Source organism: Bufo gargarizans, chromosome 5, assembly GCF_014858855.1.
Source record: "Bufo gargarizans isolate SCDJY-AF-19 chromosome 5, ASM1485885v1, whole genome shotgun sequence".
NCBI classification, from domain to species: domain Eukaryota; kingdom Metazoa; phylum Chordata; class Amphibia; order Anura; family Bufonidae; genus Bufo; species Bufo gargarizans.
Window position 1 is genome coordinate 121203933 of NC_058084.1, and position 24158 is coordinate 121228090.

At 43.4% G+C, this 24158-nt stretch overlaps 1 protein-coding gene across 14 annotated transcripts in view; it reads right to left on the reverse strand.

The window, feature by feature from the left end:
* Window positions 1-24158, reverse strand: part of DTNA (dystrobrevin alpha) — a 359099-nt gene that overhangs the window by 100388 nt on the left and 234553 nt on the right. For all 14 annotated transcript variants that reach the window (XM_044292987.1, XM_044292990.1, XM_044292994.1 and 11 more), the window contains exons 4-5: window positions 3982-4195; window positions 3087-3172 (exon numbers count right to left, since the gene is read on the reverse strand). In XM_044292987.1, coding sequence (XP_044148922.1) covers window positions 3087-3172; window positions 3982-4195 — 300 coding nt within the window. The remainder of the gene's footprint in view (window positions 1-3086; window positions 3173-3981; window positions 4196-24158) is intronic.

Consider the following 24158-nt stretch of genomic DNA (forward strand, 5'->3'; position numbering starts at 1 on the left):
CTAATAATGTCCTCCATAGTGGCCCCCAGCAGTAATAATGTCCTCCATAGTGGCCCACAGCAGTAATAATGTCCTCCATAGTGGGCCACTATAGTGGCTCACAGCTGTAATAATGTGCAGCTGAAATGTTTGTGCAAAAAAATAAAAAATAAAATACTCACCTCATCCACTTGCACACACAGGGATAGTTATTGTTCACTTGATACAGAAGGACCTGCGTTCCCGGTGTGATGCCGTCACCATGCAATCATGCTGGGAGTGCAGGTCCTTCATCATCAAGAGAGGAGCGACTGTCTCTGCACTATTTTTCACTAGTCTACCTCCTTTTCTGATCATTTGCTACATGGTAACCTTACTGGAAAGCCCATTTGTAGTTTAGCAAGAAGCAATTTGAAAGTAGAAACACATAACCGAACGATCAGAGCAGAACTTGCCAGCAGTCAGTGCCCCTGGCACAATGTAAAACTAACTTTGGTACAAATAGGTCTGCAATGGAGATGTACAGAGAAATGTAATCAAGACTATTGGTAAAGTTTTTCATTTACTGTTTTAGAGGCATTTGAACATATAAAATGATTGCAATATTGTGCTTACAGTGTTAGTAATAAGCTTGTGTGTTTTTCTTCCATTGTGACTAGCCTTCTCCAGCCGCCATCACTACACTATGGATTTTTAATTTGTTTAATTGTATTGCATTCTTCCACAAGCATTATCTTTTTAATGTAGTAGTGTAAAAAAACTAAAGCAGGTGGCACTGCCGTGTGTCATATGTTAATGGATGGGTCCTCTAACCCCTGTCCCTTTTCCCAGTACGTCTACGTGGTGCTCAGCCTGAAATAAGTGCCAATAACAATAAAACGTGGAGAGTAGAGAAAGGGCGGCACTCGCCAATGCTGGATACAAAAGTCCTTTATTCATCCGATTAAAACATCCGGGCAGGAGCATATGGCTGCAGTGTTCACAACAAGGATAAGTGGCGATGGCCGTTTTGCGCTAGATTGCGCTTGGTCTGACCACTGACCTCATAGCGCTGCTACATTCAGTATTATCGTCATTGCGTCTGGTTACCATAGTAACCTAGACGTCTTCCCACCAAACATCACAAGTATCGACAACATGAAACAAATAAATCCATGGACACACATTCCTATCATGGAGTACCGGAGGACCTAGCGGCGGCAGCTATTATTATCCACCTGTCCTGGGGCATGTTCGCCACTAACTCTATTCCGGCAAAGGTAAGGCAGCGCACACTCCCTCCATGTGTATCACTGACATGTTCAATGAGTCTTGTGAAACCCTTACCGGTTTTTAAAGAGTTAAGGTGTTCTCTGAATCTTTCAAACAAGGGGCGGATCGTTTCTCTACTCTCCACGTTTTATTATCTTCTTAATGATGGTAACATCTGGTATTTATATTAATATCGTTACATATATTAACATTTCTACAGTATTTATTGAGAGATTGAAACATTTTTAAGATTTATTCACGACAGTAGTAAATCCACATTTGCCCAAGATCTACATTTCTCTTCAACTAAAAGGTTTCCATTTTCTCCATCATTAACATCAGGATGTGCTCACACATTTCTACTCAGAAAACTCTGAACTGTAGGGGATGCTCCTGGTTCTAACCGCATAATGGGCCATGAACATGATGGCGCAGAGGCCCCTGTGCCCGATCAGCAGATGGGTTCTAGTTATTCAATAGCAAATTAAGGGCTCCTCTCTCATGTCTGTCTAGCAAATCCCTCACAGATAACCTGCTGGATTATAATCCAAAAGTAATAGAGACCATAAAATACAAAATAATAAGCATTAACCCTTTGAGTACATGGCCCGTTTTCATTTTTGCATTTTTGTTTTTCACTCCCTGCCTTCCCAGAGCTAGAACTTTTATATTTTTCTGTCCACACAGACATATAAAGGCTTGTTTTCTGCAGGACAAGTTGCACTTTCGATTATCACCATTAAATATTGCATACAATGTAGTGGGAAACTGGAATAAAAAAAAAACACACACACACACACACACAATTGCACTATGGTTTCATGGGTGTCTTTTTCATGGCATTCCCTATATGGTAAAACTAACCAGTTCCCTTCATTTTCCAGGTTTCTTTGCATTGCCATATTCTGACCCCTATACATTTTTTATGGTTACATCTATGGAGTTGTGTGAGGGCTTATTTTTTTATGGGGGCAATCTAAAGTTTTTTTTTGATGGAATTTTGAAGTGTGCATGACTGTTTATTAAATTTTTGGGGGAGGTTAGGTGACAAAAAATAAATAAATATGCAAATCAGCCATTTAGCATTTTTTTTACGTCAACTAGGGTACCTGAATGTGCAATCATTAGACTGCTTCTCACATATACTAGTGTGATTTAAGACAGTAGTATATGGTACATTTTGTATATTCCAATTCAGCACTGCCACCTGCAGGCCTATATTGGTATATACCTGTGATATGCTGGAGCCTGTATGAGGCTAACAGGCCTATAGCCACCGAAGAACAGATTTCCAAATCTCATCAAAGGGGAAGTCATTTGGGCCCCGGGTGCATAGTTCTCTCGGGGAAAGCTGCCTCAGCTGCCGTGTTCATAAATGACCACAGCATCTGAGGGGTTAAATGTCTATGTGATGAGCGTTATGGCTGGTCACAGACATTAGCCTCAGGTGTCTGATGTGTGAAACAGCAGGCATCTGGTGGCTATGGTGCCCGCTCCTCTTTAGAGCAAGAGATGAAATGCACAGTACATGAATGGGTTAAGTCGTAGTGGCCCCCCCCCTTACCTAAAGGGATTTTGCGCAGTTGTACAGGTTGCACATCTACATGTTGCCAATTCATAATGCCTAGTGCTGGGCCATAGGGGGCAGTACATTACACAGTAATTTAAAGACAGAAGCTGTGCACATCCCCATTTGGTCCAACAAATATTAGTTTTGCAAGGAGTGCTCCTTCAAGGAATATTTCAGCTCCAGTTTATAACCAGAAGAGAAACCTTCTATTGCTTTTCAATACACTAAAAGCTGTCCATATTAACTTAGTATAAGCTGAGATTGAAGAATATAAAGTTGGACTTACACCTCAATTTGTCCATGATTTTTCCTCCACATAGTGTGGCCAGTGCCATTTTGACAGAAAACACTGTGATCTTGCCATGTCCTTCCCTGTAGAACAGAAAGAAATGGAAAAAAAATAAAAATGCTGTCACTGAAAAACAGGAAATTTCATTAAAAATAAAATAAAATAGCAGAACAATGTGCCAAATCCATGAAATGAATCTGTAGTGTGTACTTTCAGTACAAGATTTTATCATTATCATATATTCTAAAAAAATATCCCCAGGATAGTTGATAAATGTCTAATCTGCGGTAATCTGACCATTGAAGCCCCCCACTAATCACTAGAACTGATCACTGCTCTATGGGACTGCTGGAGATAGCCAACTGCTTGTACTCTGCTATCCCAGGCAGCCCCATAGAGTTGATTGGAGTGTCGAATACGCATCAGTGTCTTCTCCTCCGTTCAAACAGGAAACACAGACCCTCATTCTAGTAAACATTGGGAGCCCCACTGGTCAGAACTCCACCGATCAGTCGATAGGGGATAAGCTGTCATGGGGCAACCCCCTTAAATAGCCAGAAGACGTTTAGTCGGCTTATCTTACATATGACCGTGCAAAGGATCTGTCTGACCAGCAGTGGCTTCCCCAGCGATCACAGTGATTGCTGGAGATTAAAGACCCACACCAACTTCTACTAAAAAAAATTAAAATGGTTGTCTTCCTGAGTAATTAATTGATGTAGCAAAAGATTCTCCGACTGATCACATTTTGCAATTATCAATATGGCATGTGGATATTCAACAGGACAACCACTTGCACATAAGATGTTTAATGACTGCCCAAACCAATTGGGCACAATTCAGCCAGCATTGCCAACATACTTAGAGGTTACATATACGGAAATATACTTACGGGTCATAGGCTGCCAACAAGAAGTTTAACAACAAGCTGATGGACTCTTCTACTTTGATTTGGTGGGTTGTTGGCATACGCTTATTGAGCTGGTAAAATATTGTTGATAGGACAGCCTCCAGACGTGCCATGTTCAGTTCTACATTAGGGTCCAGGTTGTTTAGTGAATTTTCCCGAAGCACCTCAATAATATTCCATATATCTACCAGGTGCACTGCGTGGAAACACACGGCAAATCAGCAATGTCCATGACAACAATTATGCATGTAACACCGACATTATCTGTGTATGGAGTGTGCCCGGATGGCTGTGATGGAAGGGCACAAATAGCGAAGGCAATAAGACAGATTAACAACATTTCACTATACACGTAAATACATACATCTGTCAGCAGAGTTGTACCCATGACAAAGGCTGACCTGTTGCATCTGTGCGCTCGGCAGCTGAAAGCATCTGTGTTGGTTCCATGTTGTTGTTTTAATATATTCGGATAAGCCTCTAGGAGCAATGGAGGTGTTGCCATTACACCTAGAGGCTCTGCTCTCTCTACAACTGCCTGGCCCTGTGCACTTTGATTGAAAGCACTAGGGGTTTTAAGGTTTTTACTGCCTGTCCCTGGCAATCAAAGTTCAGAGGGCACGGCAGTTTTAGAGAGAGCGGGGCCTCTAGGTGTAACGGCAACGCCCCTGTTGCTCCTACAGGCTCATTTGCATATAAAACATCTTTTTTTCTCAGCAATGCGGCACATATGAACATGGGACCAACACAGATGCCAAGCGCACATGTATCAGGTCAGCCAGTTTCACAGGTACAAATCTGCTGACAGATGCCCTTTAATCAAACATCAACAAGTTTCTTAAAGGCACAGCTATTGTTTCTGTTACAGTCTTTCAAATGAGAGTATATACTCTTTTCCACTTACAAAGTCTTTTAAAGGGTACATCAAGCTTGGCAGTTCTCACTCAGAGACACTTACTTTTCATTATTGTACGGTGGAACTCATTGCCTTTCAAATCCACTGCAGCAGGTCTCAACTGGTGCTCACCCCAAGAAGCTGCAATTTCATCATGGTGCCTGGCCAGCACTTCTATCAGAGCCTACTGTCCACTATAGGAGTATGACACCAAGCCATGTCACCACTGGTCATATCTTCTCTGCCCTGCTCACTCCATAGAGCAGTGTGGGGTCTCCATTTATGGAGCATTTAGTAGCACCAACTAGAGGCCAGTGTGCACCACTACCTGAACTCAACTTCAGCGCAGAACTGCACTCTCAAGGTGGTTGTATTCCTCCCACCTGAAATCTTCACGTCAAACAAAATATTTTTACGTTATGTTAGCACTGAATAAAGGGATAGCTAAATTCTTACCACACTAATGAGGGACATTTATCAAAGGCTGCACCTATTTATTGCCTCTTAACAAATCAGAGCATCTCTGCCCCGCTGTGCGCCAGTTACTGAAGTATACGGCGGCTACAGGCTGGCATAGACTTCAGCTATAGCTTCTGCCACTTTCTGGCAAAAGTTATAGTAAATGCGGGAGGTGGCACAAAACCCTGTCCTCCTGCTTAGCTCCACCCCCTCAAAAAAGGGCAGAGAAGCTCTATAAGTCGCACATGGTGTGCCCCATAATCGGTGACTTTTTTGGCGTAAAGAGCTTGATAGGCGTCCCTTCTTTGTTCACTTCAGCTTCTGGTTACAGCTGCAGGGATTTCACTAAGGAAAAAAAAAACTTTTGATCCAGTACCACACAAGGACCTTGTGCTGAAGCTACAAATGCAGGAACTAGGGGACAATATATGTACATGGGCAAAGAATTGGTTAAGGGACAGAAACAAAGATTCACTATATATGGTACATACTCAAAATGGGCTAAAGTAAGCAGCAGGGTACCACCAGGATCAGTGTTAAGCCCAGTTCACTTCAATCACTTTATTAATGATCTTGAGGACGGGACTGAGCATAAAGTGTCAGTTTTTTTTTTTTACTGTGACGTGGAAAGGATTCTTTACAGTTAGAGCAGTCAAACTGTGGAATACCCTACACCAAGAGCTAGTGAAGAAGATCCTATGTCAGCACTGTGAAAAGGGCTAGATGCTTATCTAATAGCAAATGTCAATAAGGGTTAAAATTAATGTAACAATGTTGTATAATTGATCTGAGAATGGTTGAACTAGATAGACCTGTCTCTTTTTTCAAGCTATATAACTGAAAAAATCCCGTTAAAGGGCTTCTGTCCTCAGGAACATCGTTATTAAGCTGGCTGACTCTAGACATGTGGCAGAATTGTGGAGAGCAGGGCTTGATAAATTCCTGTCCAGTGTCTAACTGCATAACATATTTCCAAAAATGTCCTTTTTATTTATAAGACTTCCATACAGAAAACATAGGGAATCGTGACCTATACTTAAAAGGGGTAAGAAGCAAATGAGTCAGCATGCTAGAAAGCATTGTAGGGGGTATAAGAAAGAAAACACATTTTTAAAAAGCTGAATCTATTACTTCTATTGTGTGGGCAGGCAAAGAATTAGATTTATGAAAACCCATCACAGCCAGTTGGGTCATTATCAGCCGGAAACAGCAATTGAAGTATATGGTAACATCTGCTGTTGTCTTAATTAGGTACCCCCCATGTCCTGTCATCTCTCTCTCCTAGCCCGTTCATTTACCAGCATAAGTAAAGAGTCACACTGAATTTCATCACGTATGTGACTTTATTCACTCCTACATCTGTCTAATATAGTCTTCTAGTCTTCACGTATCCAGAGTATGGAACGCGTCACAATCTCAACCCAATTGAATAGTACAAGCATGGACCATGACCTACTGAATGTTTTACCACTGTAGACCTGCCGGCCAGACTGCTTTAGAGGAAATATTCATCTTCTGATATTTACCATTTATCACCTCTCCAGATTCATAATCTGGGATTACAAACTCATGTGGCAGCACGAGTTACCCCCCAAGTAAAGGTATTTATCGCAATTAATACAAAACCATGAAAGGTCCTCTTTAAAAAGGTTGTCCTGCCTTTACTAAGTTATAGCCTATCCTCAGGAGTTAATGGGAGCAGCAATGTAGTAAAGAGCTCTCTCCACTACAAGGCTGAAGTTGTTGCGTAGCTCCGGTCCTGAACTGCTAATTGGTGGAGGTGCAAAATGTTGAATCCCTATTAATCAGCTGTTGATGGCCTATCCTGAGGATAAACCATGAGTTAGAAAAGGCTGGACAACTCCTTTAACCCTTGGGCTGCTAGTACGGTGCTGGGAGGGTCCTTAAACATGGCGTCCATTTCAAACAGCAGAGGCCCACGGGTAATGTACACAACCGGCAATAATGCAAATCGCAATCATTTAAGCCTTTAGATGCCATGGGCGAGTGCAACACGGCATCTAAATAGCAAAAAAAAACGGAAGCGCATGCTTCTGGGATAAGAACAGCATCCCCGTGCGGTGATCAGGGATGCTGGTCATTCATTCTAAGATGCTAAGTCTCTCTGAACAGCAGTTAAAATGTTGGCCAATAGTTGGCAGGCCAACAGAGGATAACTGCAAAATCAACTTATACTTATATATTAAATGTGAATACAGTATAAGTTGTAATCAACCCGAGTCCTGTATTTTGTAACCTCCTAGAGGGGCTATAAAAAAAGTTAAATAAAAATAAAAAAATTTAAAATCACCCCCCTAAAATAAAAAATAAATACATAATATAAATATTAACAGCATGGGCATCGCCACGTCTGAAAGTGTCCTTACTATTAAAATATTTATCCCATACGGTGATTGGCATATTTGAAAACCAAATGGCCAATTCACCATTTTTTCATTGCTTCTCTTACTACAAAAAATTGAATAAAATGTGATCAAAAAGTCACACACACTCCAGAATGGTATCAATAAAAAACTACAGATTGTCCTGCAAAAAATGAGCCCCCACATACCTCAGTAGATATAACTTTAAAAAAGTTATGCGGTAAGAATATGGCGATGTAAAAAACGTTTTTCTTATTTTTTCAGTATTAAGACTAATCTACACGTGATATAATTGTAATCGTACTGACCCAGAGAATGAAGGGTACAGGTCAGTTTTTACGCATAGAGAGCGCTGTAGGGACAAAACCCTTAAAACTGTGGCTTAATTAACTGTTTTTTCCAATTTCACCCAATTTGGAATTTTTTTCCTGATTCCCACTACATTGTATCCCATATTACATGGTGGCATTAAAAAGTACAGCTTATCCCACAAAAAACAAGCCCTCATAAGGCTATGTGAAACGAATAAAAAAAATAAAAATAAAAAATAAAGATGTTATGACTCCGGGAAAACAGGGGGGAAAAAAACGAAAGCATAAAAAAATATAAAAGAAATAAAAAAATAAAAAAAAAATCCTGTATCCAAGGGGGTTAAGATTTTCCCAATATATCTACTCTGCTAAACAAAGGTGAATCCAGTATTCCCACTGCCTGACACCACAAATGAAGTGGCTCTCCTCCTTTAGAGGTTCTGCCAAGAATTACTTTTATCAAAGATCAATACAATATACTGCAGACACCAAAGGAGTAGAGGCCACACAGCAAGAAAATAAATGATATAACAAAATTGGAGTGTAATCTAGGATTTATGGTAGAGACAAAAAAATGAAAGTGGTGCTCCAGGAACCAAACTGGAGCAGTCATTTCACACCACAAAGTGTGAGCACTACAGGAGCTTGTTCTGTTAACCTCTCATTAGCAAAAGGCAAAGAACCTCTTGCTGGGCACTGCCTAGCCACAATGCATCAAAAATACATATTATTCATCACGAAGTCTGCTGTCAAAGCAAAGCTCTTTGTAATGTTTTCCCCCCCCCCCCTTTGTAGTGGTTGAAAACGCCACCACTACAGTCCAAATACAGTTTATTACCACTGCTTCCCATATGTGAAGAACCTAGAATTCAAATACTATCAAGTCTTTATTAATTGGGTTGTTTTAGATTGCTCAACAACCTGGAGAATTATCGGTGAAGAATTAACAACTTTTAAGGTACTACATATTCCCAATCTTGGTTGAGAAAATCATCTACATGTCTGTGAACGGAACGCCTAAAAACCATGGTCAAGATTTACTAAAGTGTCTGCTCCAAAAAAGTGGTGCAAACTGGTGCATCTAGGGTTTCTACACTTTCTTCAGAAGTGCGTGACAAAGAGTGGCGCTTAGTGGAAAGTGAGTGTAGCTCCACATGAAAGGTGCGGGGCCTAAAACGCATGCATGTGCGACAAAATTTTGGCACAAATCTGTCTCAAAGTAGGCCACCAAAAAGTTGGTAAAGAGTCAGTGAAAAGTGTCTATCCTTGCACCACATTCATCATCCAGCCTGAGCCCCTGTGATAAATCTGGGACAGGTCTAGGCAGCCTGTCTAAGCTTACACCATTTTTAAAATGAGTAAATATGGGCCCATGTTTCTTTCTAACTACAGGGTTGTAGTTGCGAGTTGAAGAAGGTGATTCTAGGTGTTTGCAGGTCATGATAATATCCTCAGTATTTCCTATAACATTCATGATTCTTATTCATTTGGTGGCTGTTTTAGTATTTGGACAAGGAGCAAAACATTCCATTATAGGCAAATTCATTTCAATTCATGCTAAAAGGTCATCTTCATTTATGCCACATCTAGTTTTAGTAGCTGCAGAATGGTTTTTCATATAATGAATACATGGAAAAGCATAACGAAAGCAATAACAATACACAAAACTCAAGAATGTATGGAAGAGCGCATTATTATTCAACCGAGGCTAAACAATACCCTGCTGTCGAGGAGAGGCAGGCTTTAGTCTAGAAATACTGATGTCTATTAAGATGTGACATCATCGTATTTCCCTCTGCCACTGCCGAAAGCAGAGTCTTGCTGAGCTGTCAGAATGATACGAGACTCCCACTCTTCTCAGATCCAACCGATGCCAATATAAATGCACAGATGGGGAGCGCAGGCAGTTCTGTGTTTGGAAATAAAAGTGGGACCGTTTTCCGTTGGCTTATAAATTACAACCTGTCCTTAAGAAAAGTCATGAAGTTCTGCAGTCTTTTTTATATTTACCACCGGCAGTATGTTATTGTGCCCTGACGGGTGATGGTAAATATATCTCAACAAGGCTTTTAAAGCACTCATTTTTACTCTCTAATTTCTCATGCTTAGAGATAAATATCAATGCACTATACTGCATAATACAGAGAAATGCACGGATGTAAAGTTGGTTCACTTATATTCAAATATTGGGGAAAGTAGTAAAGCAAATACAATGAATTAAATGGCTAAAACTTTTTACTAATAAGCTATCTGACTGACGCTGGGGCAATCTAAGGGTAGGTTCATAACTAGTGAAACTAGGTTTTGAGGCAGATTTTCCTGCAGTTTTTTTTTTTTCAGCTAAAGCCATAAGTGGATTGGAAAGGAATCCGAAATCTAAAGGAAGGACTTATACTAGTTACAGACGTTCGATGAGCATTTTCATTCCAAGAAACATGCTGTGTGTAAGAGGTATGACCCGGCCTGAACGCTTCCCCTGTGAAGTGAATTCACATTATAATGAATTATTATGTGAATTTCAGTCTCACCGTCAATCTACTGAACTGTTATCGCAAAATGCATGACTACAGTTCAGTAGATTGGAAGATTATTTATTGAATTTACTTTACTCAATTATATGGTGCTGGCATATTGGAGAAATTACCATTGCTTGCTGTCCCCAATAGAGCTCACAATCTGAGTTCCCTATCAGTATATCTTGTGGGAGGAAACCCACACAAACACAGGGAGAACATACAAACTCCATGCAGATGTCTTTGGTTGGATTCAAACCTAGGACCCCAGCGCTTCAAGCAGTGCCATACATAGAGCAGTAAGGGTCCCATAGCAAGGATCAAACCAGGCCCCCCCACACAGGACAGAAGGGTTTCTGCCTAAACCCTTTTCCATGACCTTTGGACCATTTCTTCCACTGCTTCATTTGCTAAAAATCTGCTAAAGTTCCTTTAGAGGGTAGAGTCCTGACTAAGTTTTCACCTCCAGTAGGAGATAATCCCAACTAAGATTGGGCTCCCTCTTGCCCTGGGCCCCATAGCAGTTGCATGGTCTGCTGCTATGGTAGTTACACAGCATCATAAATCATTACCGGTATATTGTTGCGAGTTCACTTCACAAGAACAGCATTCAGGCCGGGAAATACAGCACACCAAGGGTCCATTCACACGTCCGTTGTTTCTTTCCTGATCTGCTCCGTTTTTTGCTGAACAGATCTGGACCAGATCTGGACCCATTCATTTTCAAAGGGGTCCTGAAAAAAATCGGACAGCACAATGTCTGATTTTTTTTCAGGACCCATTGAAAATGAATGGGTCCAGATCTGTTCAGCAAAAAACGGAACAGATCAGGAAAGAAACAACGGACGTGTGAATGGACCCTAACAGAGTGTTTCTTGGAATGAACATGCTCACCTGAAACTAGTCTTATACTCCTTATCCTGCTGGATCCACTTCTGGCTTTGGTTTAAAAATCTGCCGGAAGATCTGCCTCAAAAACGCCTAAAAAAAACTCCATGTGAGCCTACCCTAAAAATGACATGAAAAGCTGCCTGGACACTAGCGTCAGAGCTCTGGCCTACCGGACCTCTGCGCACCCTGGCATTGCCAGATGTTTAAGAAGCCCCGTCTGGCCCCATTCACTATAATGGGAAATATCGGAGATCGCTCTGCATTCCTGCAAATATGGCGAGAGTCGGCCCAGAAGAAAACTGCTGCGTGCAACAATGCCGGAGTGCGCAGAGCTCCGCCGGAGTGCGCAGCCTGTTCCCTGCCAGATCTCTGACGCTGGTGTGCAACTAGCCTTAACCCCTTCACGACCACAATCTGTATATATACGTGATAGCTGCACATACCCCGTGCAGCTACCACGTATATAAACGTCAAACAAGCTCTTTAATCCAAGCGCTGCAAAGCGCTTGGATTAAAGCTTCTGCCCCTGCACTGTATGCTGTCACGGACAGCATACAGTGCAGTAATGCCGGCAAGGGACCAATCAGAGTGGCCCCTTGCCGGCAATCGATCCGATTGGTTAGTCTGTGTGTCTGTGTTAGTCTGACTAACCAATCGGATCGCGGCAGTGTTAAAATGCCGGTTTCAGGCTCTGATCTGCGCTCTGCAGATCAGAGCCTGAAAGCCGATAGTGTTCCTCATGCACCCCCCCCCCCGATCTGTGCCGCTCTAAGACCATGATGCCCCACTGTGCCTCGCCGATCTGTGCCCTCATCTCCTCCCTGCCATGCGATCCGCCCCCTGCATTAATTTTCTAGCCGCCCCTCCGCCCCTCCTGTAGTTTGTACCCCCCCCGATTTATCCCCCCCTCCCTTCCAGCGCTGCCCCCGATTCCCCATTCTGTGTGTGATGGCGGCGGCTCCATTCCTGAGCCGCCGCCATCAGCAGAGTGTCAGCTCTATGCTGACACTCTCCTGTAACCCCATAGATGCCGCGGTTGCGGCATCCATGAGGTTAACAGAGGGAGGGAGCTCCCTCTCTCCACCATCGGGGCTGCAGCGCTGTGATTGCAGCACCCGATGGTTGCCATGGCAACCGGACGCTTTGCAAAAGCGTCCGGTTGCCATGGCAAAGGTGTCCAGTGCTGCCACCTACAGGCAATCTGGAAGTATTATACTTTGCAATGCAAGAGCATTGCAAAGTATAGTACAACTATCAGCCCCACTGGATCTTCAAGATCCAAGAGGGAACTGATAAAAAAAAAAAAGTGAAAATAATAAAAGTAAAAATAAATCAATAAATAAAAAAATGTAAATAAAAAAAGACATTGCCTTTTCCTATGAAAAAATAAAATAAAATACACATATTAGGTGTCACCGCGTCCGTAACGACCGTCTCTATAAATATATCACATGATGGACCCCGTCCGATAAACACCATAAAAATAAAATTAAAAAAACAGTGCCAAAAAAGCTATTTTTGTCACCTTACATCACAAAAAGTGCAACAGCAAGCGATCAAAAAGGCTTATGACCCCCAAAATAGTACCAATCAAACCGTCACCTCTTCCCGCAAAAAATGATTCCCTATTTAAGACAATCGCCCAAAAAATAAAAAAGATATGGCTCTCAGACTATAGAGACACTAAAACATAATTTTTGGGGTTTCAGAAATGCTATTATTGTGTAAAACTTAAATAAATAAGAAAACGTATACATATTAGGTATTGCCACGTCCGTAACGATCTTCTCTATAAAATTATCACATGACCTAACTCCTCAGATGAACGCTGTAAAAATAAATAAATGAAAACTGTTCCAAAACAGCCAATTTTTGGGTCACCTTGCCCCATAAAGTGTAATAATGAATGATCAAAAAATCCTATGTACCCAAAAATGGTACCAATAAAAACCTCAACACTTTCTGCAAAAAAACGAGCTCCTGCACAAGACAATCGGCAGAAAAACAAAAAACATATGGCGTTCAGAAAACCAATCCAGCACAATCTACCTTCCAAAAACCGTATGGCATTCCTTTCCTTCTGCGCCCTGCCGTGTGCCCGTACAGCAGTTTACGATCATATGTGGGGTGTTTCTGTAAACCGCGGAATCAGGGTAATAAATATTGAGTTTTGTTTGGCTGTTAACCCTCAATGTGTTAAAGAAAAAAAATATATAAAATGGAAAATCTGCCAAAAAAGTGAAATTTTTAAATTTCATCTCCATTTTCCTTTAATTCTTGTGGAACGCCTAAAGGGTTAACAAAGTTTGTAAAATCAGTTTTGAGTAACTTGAGGGGTGCAGTTTCTATATTGGTGTCATTTATGGGGGTTTCCACTATGTAAGCCCCACAAAGGGACTTCAGACCTGAACTGGTCCTTTAAAAGTGGGTTTTGGAAATTTTCTTTAAAATTGTAAGAATTGCTTCTAAACTTCTAAGCCTTCTAACGTCCTAAAAAAATAAAATGACATTTCCAAAATGATGCCAACATAAAGTAGACATATGGGGAATGTTAAGTAATAAATATTTTATTAGGTATCACTTTCTGTTTTAGAAGCAGAGAAATTGAAATTTGGAAAATTGTGAAGTTTTCAATTTTTTTTGTAAATTTGGGATCTTTTCATAAATAAAGGTGAAATATATTGACTCAAATATATGACTAACATGAAGTACAATGTGTCACGAGAAAACAATCTTAGAATGGCTTGGATAAGTAAAAGTGTTCCAAAGCTATTACCACATAAAGCGACACATGTCAGATTTGTAAATTTTGACCTGGACACTGGGGCATCAATGACCCTTGGTCATGAAAGGGTTAAGAAAGCATGAAAGTCATTACTATGGGTATGTTCACACATGGAAGGTTTGTTCCAGAAATTACCCGCCTGTTTCATACATCCGAATGGATATCCATGGCTGTTCTGCAGAAAACTATTTCTGATATTTGCATGCTAAAAATGTGGCTGCAGACTGTGCTATTGTTGCCATCAAAAATGCCAGAAACCTTGACGTTTTAGAATGCAATTAAGATCTGTATTTTTTTCTTGGGTCACTACTGAGAGTTGTCACAACCAACAATGCGGATTTTGTAGTTGAATTTAGCTCATAGATCCACATTAATGTGTGCTGCTAGGTATTTCTGCAGATGTTTTCTTGTTTGCCTTGAATGAATTTGATGGTCCATAGATCTTTCATGGAATAAAAGTCATTCTGATCAGCTTCTGAGTTTTTTTTTTAATGTGATTGGCCTTTGTGGTTCACTCAAAGAAGCAGTCCTAGATAGAAAATGTTCTGCTCATGGTTTTCTGTGTAAATGAATAATACTGCAGCAGACAAAATGTAAAAAAATATACACAGCGCCTGAAACTTGTACTACAGGTCCCCAATGGGGCTGACATTCGAACCTAGCACCCCAGTGCTGCAAGGCAACAGTGCTAACTAACCACAGCCACTGAGCTGCCCCCATCCAATACAAATATTTTTTTCAGAATCTGCATTGTTCCATTAGCACAGGACAATCACATCTCACAGCAAGGATTGAAGTCTGACCAGGGTGGAAAAAGTAATGCATAAAATTTCTGCAATGACTATTACCGTAAACTTTTACTCTAAGGACAAGGTTTATACTTTTTGACAAACACAAATAATTATAAAATTCATTTTAAAATAGTCATATCATAGCTTTCCTGAACGTACACATCTCAGTCGAAATCAAACTGTACAAACTGCACTGCACAATTACGAGCATGTTCGTGCAATTTTGAAAATATCAATTTCCATCACAATGTAAAATCTTGAAAAGTCTGACTCAAGCAGAGACTTACACACAAAACAGCTCCTGAAAATGAAAGTTAAGGATGTGCAGAGTTCTTACGCGTCACTTATGCCTATGCCTGCCAGCAAACAAATGGTCTGATTAGTTATAGCTCTATTCACTCCCTGAGCCTAATCGTATTCCAACTACTTTATCAAAAACAAGCCCCCATACAGTATGTGACACAGAGAACACATACAGTGCATTCGGGAATATCTTCAGACTCTTTCACTTGTGCTAAAATTAAAATATATTCACGTTTTCCCCTATCAACTTGCACTCATAAAAGGGTTGACTCACTTCAGCAAATGGCTGAAGGAAAAAGCACCAAAGGACCACAAGAGTGCGCATAGGAACTTTTTCCTATAATATGCAAGCGCGACCACTGCTAATGGATTTCAGGGTGGTGGTAACCCCTGGAAACGAGCAGTGTATATACACTTTGATTGGAGTCCGCCTGAGGTAAATTCAGTTGACTGGACATAATTTGGACCCCTGTCTATATAAGGTCTCACAGCTGACAATGTATATCAAAGAAAATACCAAGTCATGAGGAAGAAAGAATTGCCTGTAGAGATCAGAGACAGGCTTGTGTTGACGCACAGATCAGAAATAGGGTACCAAAAAATTTCGGCTGCACTGAAAATTCCCAAGAGCACAGTGGCCTCTATCATTCTTATATGGAAGAAGTTTGCCACAACCAGGACTCTTGCTAGAGGTGGCTGCCACCAAACTAAGTAATCAGGGGAAAAGGGTCTTGGTAAGATAGGTGATCAAGAACCCAACGGTCACTATGGCTGAGAACCTGAGTTTCAGAAGGTCAATCACTGCAGCATTCTACCAATCTATGCTTTTTAGCAGACTAAAGGACTGTGAGAAACATAATTCTCAGGTCCAAAATTGGACTTTTTGGCCTCAATTCAAAGCGTTATGTATGGAGGAAACTAGGTTATGTATGGAGGAAACTAAGACATTCTGTACTTGGACCTAAGACCAGGGGTCGAGTGGAGGGGGAACACGTGGGAACAGCGTTCCTGCACTTTTTTCATGGCAGGAACGCCGTTCCCTTTCAGCCTCAAGCCAGGAGAACGTGGCTGAAATCAGATTCACAGGGGGCAGAGACGGAGGCGAGGCCCTGCGTGAAGTGCACTGTGCAGGGCAGGCTAAGGGAGGAGGAGCGGCTTCAGTTGAGAAGACAGAAGTAGAGGAAGCTGTCTGTGCGGTGCTGCTGCCTGCGACTCCTCTCATGGCGCCCCGCCCCCTACTGACATCATCTCCTTCACTTCTTCTGTCGGCCAGATACGCTGCGAGTATGTTCAGTTACTTCGGGCAGAGCGTTCGCAGCTGACACATAGCTACGAGATCATTTAGAATGTCTTTCAGAAAAGTTTGTCCTGGGATTCAAACTCACAACCTCTACACATCAGAGGAAGGCATTTACCCTCACAGCCATGAAAGCTGTCTAGGTGTCTAGTTGCTTTAAAAAAAAAAAAAAAAAAAAATATAAGACTTCTACTTCTACTATACCTAGTGTACTGATACCTAGTGTACAACCATACACATGACAGCTGCCCACTGTGTATGGATGTAGCAGAGCTGGGTGTGTTGGGGCAGCTGTCATGTGTATGGTTGTACACTAGGTATCAGTACACTAGGTATAAGTAGAAGTCTTATATTTTTTTTTTTAAGCAACTACATAGACAGCTTTCATGGCTGTGAGGGTAAATGCATTGCCTCTGATGTGTCATGAGTTCGAATCCCAGGACAAACTTTTTTTTTTTTTTTTTTTTTTTAGAAAAAGACTTTTTTAGAAATCAGACTTCTACTGATACCTAGTGTACAACCATACACATGACAGCTGCCCCAACACACCCAGCTCTGCTACATCCATACACAGTGGGCAAAGTTACCTACAGTAGAAGTCTTATATTTTTTTTTTTTAAGTAACTAGCTAGACAGCTTTCATAGCTGTGAGGGCATATGCCTTGCCTCTGATGTGTAGAGGTCATGAGATCAAATCCCAGCACAAACTTTTCAAAAAGATTTTTTTTTTTTTTTTTTTTTTTTAAATACCGGACTGTTACTTTACTGCCACGGGGGAGGGGGGCTATTGGCGCCATGATACTGGCACATGAAGGGGGTAGGAGAGAGGCACTTGATACTGGCACATTAGGGGACAGGGGGAGAGGATGGCACTATGATATTAGCACATGGGGGGGCAAAAAATGGACATGAATCATGAGGGGCAGAAAATGGACATAAATCATGAGGTGTCAGAGGCTGCAGGACAGTGACTGGCAGCAGGGTGGCACACACTGGTGTACAGGGGTCAGGGCACACCTGCTGCTTGACTAGAGGCCATGGATTCTGACTGGCACAGGGTGCCCAGCAGTGGCACATGGAGAATAATAGGTGGCACAGACTGTCTAAAGGGCTATGAATGGTACAGGGTGCAGGACAGTGCCAGACTGGCAGAGGGCACAAGGCAGCATACTGTTTTATGTTGCCCTGGTGGCACAGGTTTTCAGACAGTGGCAGAATGGCACCTGGCAGTGAATAGGTGGCACTGCTCGTGTTTGGTGTGCCAACCTGCTGAACAGCGCAGAGTGATTGGCATCACTGCGATGGTACTAGGTGGCAGACAATGGCTGGATATTATATATACATGACCATAGTCAGACTGGCACAGGGTACACGACCATAGTTAAATATTACATGCAATAGGTGGCTGAAAAAGGGGCGAGTAAAGGGATGTGGTCAATGGGTGGAGTCAAGGGGGCAGCAAAATTAGCTTTTGCCTAGGGTGGCAAAAATCCTTGCACCAGCCCTGCCCGAGAGCTCCCCTCCTCCTGTCCTGAGCCAGCCTGCGACGAGTGTGACTGTCTGCTGAGGTGAGCGTCCGTGGCTGGACCATCCGACCGGACCGGGGTCCTGGTGGTCCGGTCCAGACCAGTCTAGACTAAGTGTCTGTGGACTGTGACTCCATGAGTGAGTGTCAACCAAGCGATCGATCAGCCAGGGCAGGATTAATGTGCACAGCCTGGTTGGGAGGCCCCCCTTACCCTGGCCTTAGGCAAGTGACAAACTGCTACCCCTCCTCAATCTTAGGCAAGTGACAAACCCAGCTCTGCTACATCTACAATGAGCATCTACAACAAATGTAATGCCAAACTGCAGTTCCTCTATGTGATTGTGATGCCTTGGATAGCTTCCACTGAACCCACAGCCAGGGTCCAGTGAAAGCTATCCAAGGCATCACATAGAGGAACTGCAGTTTGGCATTACATTTGTTGTAGTTGCTCATTGTAGATGTAGCAGAGCTGAGTTTGTCACTTGCCTAAGAATGAGGGGGGGCAGTTTGTCACTTGCCCAAGGGAGGCAATAGCTACGCCCCTGCTCACCGCCACCTTCCTGGTCCTCGGCTGTCGGCTGTGAGGGCTGCGCACAGGAGCCGAGTGAGTCGCTCTGTGACGTCACTCCGTGCGCAGCCTACAGCAGTAGAAGAGGAGCGTCTGCGTCCAGGAGCAGGAGAGGTAAGTGTAAGTTTATTTATTTTATACTAAAAGCGTATAGGCTGAATGGAGAGGCACTGACTGGAGGCTGGTGGAGGGGGCACTTGGGGCTGGTGGATGGGGCAGCACTGGGTGCCAGTGAATGGGGCCCTGGGGGCTGGTAAGAGGCACTGGGCGGCTAATGGAGAAGAGGACTGGGGGCTGATGGGGGCTGATGAGAGGTACTGGGGGGCTGATGAGAGGCACTGGGGGGCTGATGAGAGGCACTGGGGGGCTGATGAGAGGCACTGGGGGGCTGATGAGAGGCACTGGGGGGCTGATGAGAGGCACTGGGGGGCTGATGAGAGGCACTGGGGGGCTGATGAGAGGCACTGGGGGGCTGATGAGAGGCACTGGGTGCTGATGAGAGGCACTGGGGGGCTGATGAGAGGCACTGGGTGCTGATGAGAGGCACTGGGGGGCTAATATAGAGGCACTGGGGGGCTAATATAGAGGCACTGGGGGGCTAATATAGAGGCACTGGGGGCTGATATAGAGGACTGGGGGCTGATGAGAGGTACTGGGGGGCTGATGAGAGGTACTGGGGGGCTGATGAGAGGTACTGGGGGGCTGATGAGAGGTACTGGGGGGCTGATGAGAAGTACTGGGGGGCTGATGAGAGGCACTGGGGGGCTGATGAGAGGCACTGGGGGGCTGATGAGAGGCACTGGGGGGCTGATGAGAGGCACTGGGGGCTGATGAGAGGCACTGGGGGCTGATGAGAGGCACTGGGGGGCTGATGAGAGGCACTGGGTGCTGATGAGAGGCACTGGGGGCTGATGAGAGGCACTGGGGGCTGATGAGAGGCACTGGGGGGCTGATGAGAGGCACTGGGGGGCTGATGAGAGGCACTGGGGGGCTGATGAGAGGCACTGGGGGGCTGATGAGAGGCACTGGGGGGCTGATGAGAGGCACTGGGGGGCTGATGAGAGGTACTGGGTGCTGATGAGAGGCACTGGGTGCTGATGAGAGGCACTGGGGGGCTGATGAGAGGCACTTGGGGGCTGATGAGAGGCACTGGGGGCTGATGAGAGGCACTGGGTGCTGATGAGAGGCACTGGGGGCTAGTGTAGAGGCACTGGGGGCTGATATAGAGGACTGGGGGCTGATATAGAGGACTGGGGGCTGATATAGAGGACTGGGGGCTGATATAGAGGACTGGGGGCTGATATAGAGGACTGGGGCTGATGAGAGGTACTGGGGGGCTGATGAGAGGTACTGGGGGGCTGATGAGAAGTACTGGGGGGCTGATGAGAGGCACTGGGGGGCTGATGAGAGGCACTGGGGGGCTGATGAGAGGCACTGGGGGCTGATGAGAGGCACTGGGGGGCTAATGTAGAGGCACTGGGGGGCTAATGTAGAGGCACTGGGGGCTGATGCTAATGTAGAGGCACTGGGGGCTGATATAGAGGACTGGGGGCTGATATAGAGGACTGGGGGCTGATATAGAGGACTGGGGGCTGATGAGAGGTACTGGGGGGCTGATGAGAGGTACTGGGGGGCTGATGAGAGGCACTGGGGGGCTGATGAGAGGCACTGGGGGGCTGATGAGAGGCACTGGGGGGCTAATGTAGAGGCACTGGGGGGCTAATGTAGAGGCACTGGGGGGCTAATGTAGAGGCACTGGGGGGCTGATGGAGAGGCACTGGGCTCTTATCTAAGGTCTGATTGGGGGTCATTCATATTGGGTTCTGATCTGAGGTCTTATTGGGGTCTTATTGGGGTCTTATTAACATTGGGGGTCTAATTGGTGGTCTGACCTGAGGTGTAATGAAAAATATTTTTTTCTTATTGTGCAGTGCCCACTTCCAGCCCTGAGCCCAGCTGCCTAGAGCACTGATCCAGAGCAGCTTGGAGAAAAAAGGCCTCAGAGTCCCACACTCCTTCTGCTCGGCCAAACCAGCCAGCAGCCCTGAGGCCAAGCCAGCCAGCAGCCCTGAGGCCAAGCCAGCCAGCAGCCCTGAGGCCAAGCCTGTCAGTCTTCAGAACTGTAAGTAAATTATATATAAGGGGAGTTTTTGTTTTGATCACAATGTGTACATTTGGCTCAGTCCGCAGCGACACAAATTACAGCATGCTAGATTTTCTGTGCTTTTTTTTTTTTTTTGGAGGGGGGGGGGGGGTTGCAGTGGATCTTGGGTGAGTTCCCACACTTTTTTTTCCCAGGACTTGACCCCTGCCTAACACTGGGCTGAAGGTTCACCTTCCAACAAGACAATGCCCCTAGTTACACAGCAAAGACAACAGAGGAGTGGCTTAGAAACTGTCCTTGAGTGGCCCAGCCAGAGCCCTGACTTGAACCCAATCGAACTCCCCTTGAGAGACCTGAAAATGGCTGTACACCAATGGTTATCATCCAACCTGACAAAGTTTGAGAAGATCTGCAGAGACGAGAAAATCCCCAAACCTGTGTGCAAACCTTGTGGCATCATACCTAAGAAGACCAAAGTCTGTAATTGGTGCCAAAAGTGTTCAACTAAGTGCTGAGTAAAGGGTCCAAATACTTAATGCAAGATTTTAGTTTTTCCTTTTCAATAAATTAGCAAAGAGTTTGAACATTCTGTTTTCACTTTCTCATTATGAAGAAATGAAGTTCAGAATGAAGAAAAATGTTAACTTTTTTCATTTTATTTTCAACATAACAGAAAGTGAAAAAAGTGAAAGGGTCTGTAGACTTTCTGAATGCGCTGTATCCTCTGTAATTCTTAAGAGGAGAAATAACATGAACAAACATATTTGTATAACCCCCCTCGCCCAGGGTCAGTGGAGGCTTTACAGGGGAAAGATAACATGACAGTAACAGGCTGTGATGTTTCTTCCTGATGTAATTTGCAGATTCACCCTCCCTTATACATAAAGAACCCTCCCCAACTTCAAATGAGTGCTGTGCCCCTAATATTGTTTTTGTATTCTGCATTTTAATCGGTATTCTGTTCTGTAGGCGCTAATTATCAGTTTTCCCTGAGCTAGTAGCCAAGATGTCTCTCAAACATAGCATTTAGAGAAAAGACCACCCTACTCCCGTCTCTCTGTGGCACACCCATAGAAGCAGCAGCACCATGGAGAACATTATACAACAGTACTGAGCAGTACAGCTGTGAATCCTGCACTGGGGTGAGATAGAAAACTAGAGTCAACCGCAGCATCAGTGTGTCTGAGCCTCTGTCTCCCTTCAGTAGCTCAATCATCCTACTACCCCTCCCGATAAGACTTCTCTGGGGAGCATGCAAGCCAGTCAGTGATCTGAGAGTACATTTTGTCTTTCACAATGGATTTTAGATGTGAACAGAGGATGAATGATCAGTTTAGGAGAAAGTGAGGGAGGGAGAAGTAGAAGTGACTCATTAGTGGAGAAAGAGGCATTTTTCTTTAATAACATATATTAGGAAGTTTCTTCTATTCTCTTGTACTATTAATTAATTAAACAAAAGGTTTGTTGAAAGTTCAATGCCTACTTAGGTATACGTGTAAAGTACCCACATTTCAGCAGCCAGCTTATCATTTATGTTACTTGACACTAAAATATTTAGCTCTGTAGCAATGTAAGCATTAGCTAGCAAATACTGCTCCAAAATTTTCAGAGAGAATAAAAATGTAAGAACATCTAAACAAGAAATCTTCTGATAATAATCACCACCGACCATCGCTTCCCCCGCACTGTACGTCTAAAGCAGTACACCCCCGAGATTAATGAAGGGCATTGTGTGATGTAACTAAACTAACTGGAAGCATGGGTGATTCATCACGAATGACCTATTGGGATTAAGCTGGAATATTAAGACATGCTACAATGGTTATGAAAATGTGAATACCGCCTACAGGGTCCATATTTATCCCATGTAAAATTCAAACATCCCAGTATAACAGATATGTGAGCATGGAGTAAAAGAAAGGGTGTATTTACACAAGAACTGCAGGTGCTGCATTTCACAAAGTGACCAGTAGATGTCTCTGTGCATACTCCCATAAAATAAAACAGCTAAAAAGTATTTCTTGGCCATATATCATAAAGGAAAAAAAAATACTTTTATTTGATTGGTACACAAATGTATATAATGGCTTTATAACAATATTGTACACTATTATGTACTGGGCAAAGATGTGACAGAAAAAAAACATACTGAAAAGCAGTCCGTACATTCTGGGCAACCTCCCTGCTTGTATGTTCTGTTTTGTATTTGAGGGTCTGCTGCATATCTATGAATACATTGTATTGTCTAAAATTTTACATATAACAACAAAGATGGAAAAAGAAGTCTTGTAGAAAAAGCAGCACATCTGAAAAGAAACATTATTTACTATGCAAAATAATAAATATTCTCTGGCACAGATTACAACACTGGTTAGCTACAAACCTCTCCAGCAGATACTTCATACTCCAGGTACACAGAAGATCAGTATTTCTATACTCGCATGTTTGAGTCTAGCCAAATGGTTACACAACTGGTTAAGTTATTGCCTTTGGCATGTTATCAGGGTTCTTCACATATCAATCAGTAGACTTGGTAAAAATAAAATATAAAGGACCCAATCATTACACATCATTACCATCAGGTTAGTCTGATTTGGCTATATGTATAGAATGCTACATAGCAATCCCGCCTTACAAACTATTACTGCATTTGCATGTGTCTCTATATATCATCTCCAGTCCATATTTTCCAAGGTCAGGGTTGCAGTTGCTGTCCATAGGAATACATTGCATGGGCAACTTTCATGCAACTCTGTGTGACAAAACATCAAGGAGGAAAAGTGAATAATAAAAATTGGACTCAGGCTGCATGAAAAACACAATCGATAGCTACTAACAGAGCCATTGTGGGAATGACCTGCTACGCATTATGGTGAAATTGTCGGGCAGATTCACTATTACTATCGTACTCCTCAGGTGCAGAGACCTTTATAAATTTGGTGTATTGTAAATCCTGAGCCAGATTTATGCCAGAATTTTGCCCAAGTTCCAGAACTGTGGTATTACTGCCAGTAAAGCCTCATGCACGCGACCATGCCGGTTTTTGCGGTCCGCAAACCGCGGATCCGCAAAAAACGGAAGCTGCCCGTGTGCCTTCCGCAATTTGCAGAACGGAATGGGCGGCCCATTGTAGAAATGTCTATTCTTGTCCGCAAAATGGACAAGAATAGGACATGCTATATTTTTTTTTTGCGGGGCCATAGAACGGAGCAACGGATGCGGACAGCACACAGAGTGTTGTCCGCATCTTTTGCGGCCCCACTGAAGTGAATGGGTCTGCACCCGAGCCACAAAAAATGCGGCTCGGATGCGGACCACAAAAACGGTCGT